Raw genomic sequence first — 9285 nt, 5'->3', positions numbered from 1 at the left:
AATTCAAGCAACTGAAAAAGGCCTGTGAATCACCCCCAAAAAATCTTGATCTACAAATCCAAACTGGTTTAGCTGGAGGAGATGAGGAGAAGGTGGAAGGGAGGGGTGATACGCCTGGTCCAGGTTTTATTTGATAGCTTCACAGGATGACAGCCAAGGTTTAAAATAGAAGCTCACTGATCTGGCGGGTCAAAATCACAGAGAAGGAACAGAGCGAGAGAACCTCTTCCTTCTCCAGAGGCTCCACCTCCAAACACATGACGCAACTTGGTGTAAGACTGCAGGCTGGAGGAGAGATGGAAAGTGGGGCGACCGAGGCAGGATGCAGAGAGAGGTGAGAAAAGGATGTCCTGGATGTATGACAGAGAGAAAAGGGGGGAGTAAGCATCCTGAGCCAGCTGCCCCCCCCCCTCACGGAACCACTTAGCTGATATCAAATTCAGATACGATGACTTCATCCTGAGCACTTAGCAATTTAGCAGACATGACATCATCAGACTTGGAGAGGAGCCCGATGATGTCATCCCCGGGGGGGCTGAAGGTGAGGACGCGTGCACTAATCATTGCTCAGCTTGTGCACTGAGGTGTCTTAAAATAGGCTTTTACCTCAGACAGAGCAATCCTGTAAGAGATTTTCTGCAGAGTGGAGCTGCTGCTGAGATCTTACAATATTCCAAACATTTCGTTTCGCTTAAAAGGAACAAAATGAGTTTTTTCCTGACTTTTGTATTGCAAATATGCTTCAGAGCTAAAATCTTAATGTGTGGAGGTTCTGTCAAAGGCTTGTGTGACCCAGAGCCATTGAACAGCCCGGCAGCACAGCAGATAGATTTGGAGTTTTTTGGTGTCCACAGCTTGCATTTTGTGGCTTCAACTCTTTTCCTGTATAAAAATGTTTTCAGTACACACACACAATATAGCTGGGGCCCCATCCTTCACAGGGGCCTCAGTAGACAGAGAAGTCTGGTCTTCGGATTTCCGTCTTGTGTCCCCAGCTCATGATAAGCAGTAATAAGCCCGAGAAGGATTCACCCGCTGCAGTAAAAGGACGTCTCTGTCGGCCTTTGACAACCCAGTCGCGTGACGCAATCAGTCTTCAAATGCAGCCTCTGAAGAAAGAGGCCCCTGAATTGGGACACAGCGTATACGTCACATGTAGTCATGTGAAATAAAGACTGCAAATTCAGTTTACTTTTCTCAGAACTTGCCATATTTTATAGTAAGGTACATACATTTACATTTCAGCTGTCTTTGTGCTCACAGTAAAGGGGACAAAACACCTACAGTAAACATGATGTGGCTCTCGTGTTTCCAGAGCTAGCACGCACACCCACACACTCACAGTCGCGCCAGCACAATCACTCTCATACCAAAACACACACAGAAATGCGTCCACAGTTACAGTCCCCGGATGCACTCAGTCTGTCCCGGGCTTTTCTCAAACCACCTAATTTAGGCTTTCCTGTAATGATCTATGAAATACCACTTATACTTACAAAATATGTTCAACAAATCAACCAGAAGATAACAAAACAAAGACCGTAAATAAAAACAATCTACATCCTTATGAGGAAAACATTGTCATTACAAAATAAACTTTAATAGTCAACATTTTTTACAGCATCGTCAGGTGTGGTTTTCATTCGATGGACTAGGTTACTATGCATGGAAGGAAGAGCAGCAGAAAGAGAAGAAGAAGAAGAAAAGAAGAAGAAGAAGAAAAGAAGAAGAGTAATAGTGACATTTAAGACATTCTGCACAGCACATGGTTACCGTGACAATTGCTTGTTGCCATGGAGATGGTGTTGCATGTTACCAGGTGGTTTTCGGTGACAGTCTTTGGGATCGTTTAAAGCTATTGGGTCCCCTTTGTCACGCCCCGCCTTCCCCAGTGAACCCAAATAACTTCAAAGATAAGCAACTGAATGATCGATTGAATGATGACATCTCTTAAATGACCCTCTCCACAACATCAAAGTCCCCTCCCCCTTATTTCCCACCCGCCCTCTCTGAAAGTCCAATGGGTACTGGCGAGCAAGACAGATCCTGCACATCCTCATTCCATCCTTCTCGTAGATGGACCTGATAGGATATCGACACCAGAATCCGGGGGTTCTAATCCTCCGACAGGGCGTGCCACTTGGCGATCTGGCGGCGCGGGTGGTCACAGATCTCCCTCCAGTGCTCGCCAGAAGTGCTGGCCGCAGACGTGCCCAGCACCAGGCGCCCGAGGACGCTGTTGGGGCTGCGTGAGTTGCCTGTGTCTGAGTCCATCAGCAGCAGTTCCACGCTGGTGTCCCTGAGGCCTTCGTCGGAGGGCAGGTCAAAGACAAAAAGCTCATTGAAGACGGGGTTGGGGGAGCACTTCTTCACGTGGGTCTTCTTCTTGCACACGCGCTTCTTTCCGTGGTACATGTTCACCTTGACGTACGGATCTAGAGAGGAAGAAGGATAAGCACGGATGAAGAAAGTACGCACAGAAGAAAACGGGAATGGTGGATATCCATCCCTGCAGTGTTTGCAGAGTGGCAGATTATTCCTACGCCAGATCAATACAGTGATCGATGGAGCGGAAATGATGGATGATAGAAACAAGGACAAATGAGGCTGGTTGTGCAAACACTTTGTGTGCGTGTGTGTGTATGTGTGTGTGTGAGTTGAGCTGTCTCTTAAGTGCTCTCTATCACATCCTGATCAGATTACGTATGTGCGTTGGCGTCATTATAAAAACTATCACAACATCCCAAGTAGCCTGGGGACAGGAAGAGCGGAATAAACTCAGTCACAAAAATGTTAGAGTTTTATATGAAAGGGAATGTACCTGTGGGTCCATTGTTTTCAGTCTTCGGCAGGTGGCGAGCCTTGAGGACGACCACGGTCAGAGTGTTGGTGGTGGACTGGTAACACAGGGAGAGCAGTAGCTCACCTCGGCCCGAGGACTTCTGTGGAAAGACGGACACAGAGTGGTGAAAACCTGATGTTCAAACCCATGAGTTTTCTACATCATAATTACAGTATAACAGTAGACATGGGTTGACGTTTTGTGACTGCATCTTGAAAGCTTGCTACACTGTTTGAAACATGTGCTGGGCACTCAAGACACACACAGGCATGGCAGGTGTGAAAGGAGACAGAAGTGAAGAGACTTTCAGTTGTCAGAGCCAAATGAAGAATCAGACCGTCAAGATTTCAAAATTGCAAAAATATGTTTTAAACTTGATAGCACAATGAAATTAATTAGGAAACAATGCAGTACTGGGAACCACTAACATGTCTAAACACATTGATTTCTTGAATTTAAGAGGAAACTTATCCTGACCCTGAATATTGTCACAGAGGCTGAACAGAAGACCTATGTCCTAATATATACTTTTTTTTAACAATATGTTCTGATATAAATATTATATATATATATATAGCAGCTTCAGGTTAAAAATAATCACATTTACATTTTTAGTTTAAGGTTGCAGAAGTTATTAATTAATAAATGAATGCAAAATGTTTACAATGCCAATAAAAGCACTATATAATGTGTTGTTATTGAAAATGTTGAGATGAAAAATGCAGCTATGCTACAAATGGCATCAGGGCCTATGATTAATGATACAATCACCACCTGCCTTTGGGGCATATTCTCATTTCTTCACCAGTCCCTAAGAAGCTCCCTCATCTTACTCTGCATCAGAGCCGTCCCTGTGTTATTGTTCTACTCTGCCCACACCCGAGAGACTCGAGGCTGTGATCACATCTAACGGGACATCACGCCTCGGCTCACGGTTGCCATGGTAATGAGGAGTTAAAGCACACCGGCGACGAGTGACTTCCACCCCTGACCCGGTGTCCCGCTATCAGAAAATACATAATGTGTGAAAGCTAGCGGTATTTTTCTGTTCTGCTCCCTTGGGGATGTTGAAGAATAAGTGCTTGTATTTTATTCTGGTGTCATCATGCAGTAAACTGGGCAATGTACACACCGCCTGTAACATGTCGTATCAATACCAGGAAGCGCTATGGCTCACAGGCACAAACACACCCACGCACACACACACACACACACAAAAGCATTGGGACAAAATCTATGCGATGCAGACAAAGAGAGCCACCACCCCAATTTTCAAAGAGGTGCCTCTGATCACGAGAACAAAGGGGATGTCACATAAGCAGAACAATCAACTAATAATTATCTTAGAAAACATCTCACTGTATTTCATAAACATAACCACAATTTAAACATCAGATGTAATACTCAGTGAAGTATTCTGTCTATTCATTAGATTAGGTGTGTAACACATCAGGGTGTGGCAGGGCTGTGCACCATCAACACTCAATACGTGCACTGTATCTTAGACACTGCCAGTATATTCTGCTCAAAAACAGAGAATATACAATGCACCAGAATAACAGCAATTCAATAAAAGAGGTCAAGCTTTTTTTTCTTCGCACCTGCCAACATCAAACCTCTTGTAAGAAAGATTATCTATTGTTTGCACAAAAACGTGCTCAACTAGGACGGACTCCTCCCTACAGCTGAGGTTTATTAGATGTGTCTCTCGTGGAACCCAAATGAGAAAATAGAATTGAAGCCAGCAAAACATATTTTAAGATCTTGGTGATGAAAATAAAGGGGTAGCTCTGCAGAGAGGGAATAGGGCTTTTATATTCCTCTGAATAGAGCCATGTTTCTCAGCACTGTTAAAGATATTACAGGTATCTCATTTTCCTCTGGGGAAGCTGAAGTGTGCAAGAACATATCCGTTTCGTCCTGGTAGGCACAGAGCTGCTGTTTTAGCAGAGCTCTGCAAAGTACCACATCAACCCAAGCATTTATAATTACATTGATATCAAATGCTCAAGCACAGTCAAATCTAAAAAACAGGATGTAGATATCACCTTCCACTCCATCCTTTAAATTCAACAAATGTAATGCAACCCTACCTGTTCCCATAATCCTAGTTCAGTGCATTTATACTGTTTCTGTTCACGTGGGCACGGAAAACATACTGCAATGGATGACATTCCTCTGAAACAGGAAATGAGCTATTGTACATTAGTGGCCCTCACGGTTGCCAGGAACAGCCCGGCCTGAGCACAAGATTACTGACAAGCAGCCCACAGATCCATAATAGTGTGGTGTGGATATCATTCCATACACTCTACGAGGAGTGTAAATGTCCGTGTGAGTCTATTCCCTTTCAAACTGGACCTTGTGTTACTTCTCTGATGCTGTTTAGATATGAAAATGATCACTAATTAAACAGGAAATTAATCAAGATGATTCAATTGTCTAAACCTTATTTGCAAAGAAGAATTGTGTATGAAAGGAAACGTTCCACGTCATGTTAGATCTGACATCTGGAGTTGTATAAAAAAAAAAGGATGATAAACTGAAACAAAATGCACAACCCCCGGCCTCAGTATCAGCTCGTAAATCCATAATGGTGCAACACATAAAGTCAATATGTGTCCCCACAGAGACACAAACTTCTCGTCTGTTCTCTCAATTGGCTTAATTTAATAATGACTTTTCTAACCTAACCAGAGAGAGACACAATGAAGGGGATTCCTTTTAATGTATTTGCAAAGAAAATGTGACCTTTTATTCAAGACGCAGATTTTGTGTGAATATTTTTGTTTTCATATCTTTATCCAAACAGCCTTGTTGCAGTGTTCTTAGCAACTGGTGACGCAGGAACTGATGTACCATTGAGGGAAATTATCATTATTGGATAGGACTGGATTATTGACTGCTGCTGCAAAATCAGCTAACTTACTGTGAATGTGAATTTTGTCAGAATTATTCCAGTGAAATGAAATCCTCAATGGATTGAGGATATCAATGGTGATATTGAGATCAATTCAAGTATAAGGTGAAGTTGAAGATTTAAACAGAACAACACTAATCAATCTCCTCACATCTTACCTTTACATTCCTCTTGATGATCTCTCGGCTCATCAGAACACGCCCCTCGGACAAGTCGATCCCGGACAGGGGGACGAGGGTCTCCCCGATGACCTCGTCGCGGGAAAACCTGTCAAAGCTGAGCACCATGAAGTGAAGGGCCAGCTCTGACACTCGGGCCAGTGGGATCCCGTAGAAGCTGAAGGTCTCGTCAAAGGCGGGGTCCAGAGTCTTCCTCAGGACTCTGGTCTTCACCCGGTGCTTTTTCTCCGGCAGCAGGGTCAGCTTGATGTAGGGGTCAGAGGTCATTGACTGTTCGTCAGTCGGGGTCAGGCCATGGGCTTCCTGGATGAAAAAGTCAATTCAAACAATCAATCAATTATTTAAGATTTAGTGGAATCTTTTTCAGTGTTATCAATGAACTCATTATGAAGATACACACAAAAACACAAACAGCACCTTGATATGGACGATGAATGCCTTCCTCTCTGGCTGGTACTCCAGGGAGAAGTGCAGTGTTCCCAGCCCACTCTCCCTCTCCTCTGCGTGGGGCTTGTCCACGGCTGGGGTGGGCGCCTGGCTGGAGAGGGTGCTCGATGGTGAAGGGAGGTCACGGCGATCCATTATCCCGGGCTGGGTAAACCCTGCATGGGGAGACGGCAGCTCCAGGTCTGGGGAGCTCCGGACCTTATGGTGGTGGTGGTGAAATGGTTTGGTGGTGAAGTTGCCGTTCAGATCCCGTTTCTCCAGATCCAGATGCAATGCCGGACGGGAGCCATTTGGACTTGACGCCAGTTTGCTTGTGCCAATCGGACTAATTGGCGCCATGGTGTGGCAGTTTCCGTTGACATCGGTTTTACCAGTGTCGTTTGTCGTATTGGCGGCAGGTGTGCCGAACTTCTTCTTGCCACTGAGGCTCTCCGGGTAGATGTCGACCCCTTTGAGCATGTGCACAAACTTGTAAGGAGGAGTCTTCTGTGATTTGGTGTTTTTACGCTGGCAACAGATCCACGCAAAGGCTGAAACTGTGAAGACGAGGCCAAAGACACTCACCATGGCCACACCTACTGGCACTGCCACTGTGAAGGAGAACAGGAGGGTGGAGGGAAGGAGTGGAAAAAAAATAACATTAATAAAACATCTACCTTTGCTACCCCACCCCAAAAAAAACAAAAAACAAGCAACAGTGAAGTACCAGATGTTACTGTACTGTTCCTGACTGGCAGAGGCTGCTGTCCTGACTCAGATGGAGATGAAAACAACCATCAATCTGTTCAGCCCTGATGAAGAATCATCATCACTGCGTTCAGATATTAGACAGGGCCACAACAGTTCATTAGGAAACAGATGGTGGTGGTAATGAACTGCTGTAAAAACTGCGTAACGTGACTGGCTGCCGTCCTGATGGCAGATTTATTAATGGCTGAATGCAGATGCATAAATGGAGAAACAAATAAACTCATTCTGATAATTCAATACTATCTCCATAATCAGTCCATCATATTCAGAACTACAGTGTAAACAGGTAAGGGAAGGTTTTTTGCCTGAAATACTTCAACCAACATCACCGTACTACGCAGATTATTTTTGTGCGGAGCATCATCACAGTACAGTACAGGAGGGAGGAATTTGCCCAAAGCCCTTTTCTTTTGAAAAGTTTTGGGACCTTAATTCTTTGAATGGCAAAGTCATATCCTCTAGTATCACTTGAGCGTTATTAAGGAGACACATTAGAGGGATTTTTTGCCACTGAACACTCCAGTTCTTTGTTTCATGGTGCTGAACTGTGACTCGACAAAAACAGTAACAGAGCTGCCTTCCCATGCAATTTAATAGGTCTATATTAGAGGAGGAAAGGCCCGGACCATATTTCCTGCAGATCGGGGGGTGGCTCAGTGGAAAAGCACTGAGGTTAACACCCTTTCAGAGGGAGAGGGATGGAGCTGGGTGGGGTGGGTGTATTTCACAACAGATAAATCAATATCGCAACATCTTGATTATATATTTAAAGTTTTATCATACAAAAGCCTGGTTGCCTGGCTACATTAAAATACATGTAAACAATATCTATTTTTCTTTACAAGTAAAAAGTTATATTAAATAACAGCTTATCGTCTTTGCTGGCATTTCTGACCATTTGAATTCATATTCTGCATGGCATTTACTGACTTTCTCTAAGCCTGATTTGCTGTGATATTTGAAGGTGTGGCATCTCTCTGACATGCATTACTCATCTGATCTCATTCAGACTCATCCACTGGCACAGAGGAGAGGCAGTCAAATCACATCCTTCTTACAAGCCTGTTTTCTCCCTTTCCCTTCATCAATATTTCAGTCTTTCAAGACAATAACAACAAGACAGCAGCGGGATATCAGGGGAGGGGGAACGACTCCTGTAGCGCTTCGGTAACTCTTACTCAATTCCAGATACAAGTAATATAAATACCTGTTTATATCGTACATGTAAAATACTTCCACCCTGCTGGGTCTTTTTCCTGATGTTTAGCTGGAGCTATAGCCGCAAAATGGAGGCTGAAAGTCTCCACTGACACAATAACCAGCTAAATAAGTGCTCAAGTAGTTTCTTGAGTATTATTACTCCAGTACTTCTTGAGTATTAATCCATATTTTTTAAACAAAAATCTAAATTCCACAGCCTGGAAAATAGGTTTTTGTGGGTGAATCAAATATTATTATTATTGTTATTAACGAGCACCATGAACCCCCCACATTGTCCAACCCGCAGCCCCCCGGGCAGGTGAAGCAGAGATCGGACTCACCGAGCTGGGCCGCCTCCTCCACCACTGGCGCCATGGTCGCTGTCCGAGGTGCTGAACTGCTCCGGCGCTCCGCTTCCACACCGAGCTCCCTCTCTGCTCTCCGGCGGGTTCGCTCTCCCGATGTGCGCGTTTCTTTCTTTCTGTGCGTGCGTGTGTGTATATCTCCGCAATCACTTCAGCTCCGACGAGGTTTAATAATTTAAAGATGTTTCAATGATTCAAACACAAACAGGAGGAGACGCGGAGGGACGCCCTGTTCTCACCGCGCTGCTTGTTCCTCTGTGATGCGTGAGTGTGTCTCAGAGGCGGCAACACCCTGCTCCCTCTTCTTTCTCTCTCTCTCTCCTTCCTCCGTCTCAATCCATCTCTTCCTCTCTCACCCACACCCCCCCCCCCCCCCCCCCCCCCGCCCCTGACAGTAACGCTGAGCTCATCGGTGCTGACGCAGTTGTGACGGAGGCTGGCTGTGAAAACAGGACCCCCGGTGAAGCATCACAACAAGGCTGCCAATCCCAGAGATTGATGGTGGGGGGACTGAAAGGTTTGATAATCTGCGTCTCTCACCTCCTGTGTGTGCCACCTCTGTTGGACCTTTTCCCGGACCAA

The 9285-nt window shown here is 44.9% G+C and overlaps 1 protein-coding gene across 1 annotated transcript; it reads right to left on the bottom strand.

Moving 5' to 3' along the window:
* Window positions 1–2036: 2036 nt before the first annotated feature.
* Window positions 2037–9014, bottom strand: syt4 (synaptotagmin IV). Its single transcript, XM_053416398.1, has 5 exons — window positions 8680–9014; window positions 6359–6978; window positions 5921–6244; window positions 2822–2942; window positions 2037–2435 (listed from the first exon to the last, which is right to left on the bottom strand). The coding sequence occupies exons 1-5, from the start codon at window positions 8711–8713 to the stop codon at window positions 2116–2118; spliced, it is 1419 nt and encodes a 472-aa protein (XP_053272373.1). The 5' UTR covers window positions 8714–9014; the 3' UTR covers window positions 2037–2115.
* Window positions 9015–9285: the final 271 nt, after the last annotated feature.

The sequence above is a fragment of the Pleuronectes platessa genome, chromosome 23 (assembly GCF_947347685.1).
Source record: "Pleuronectes platessa chromosome 23, fPlePla1.1, whole genome shotgun sequence".
Classification (NCBI taxonomy): Eukaryota; Metazoa; Chordata; class Actinopteri; order Pleuronectiformes; family Pleuronectidae; genus Pleuronectes; species Pleuronectes platessa.
The sequence above is the reverse complement of the archived record's forward strand: the minus strand, read 5'-3'. Positions and strand labels throughout refer to the sequence as shown.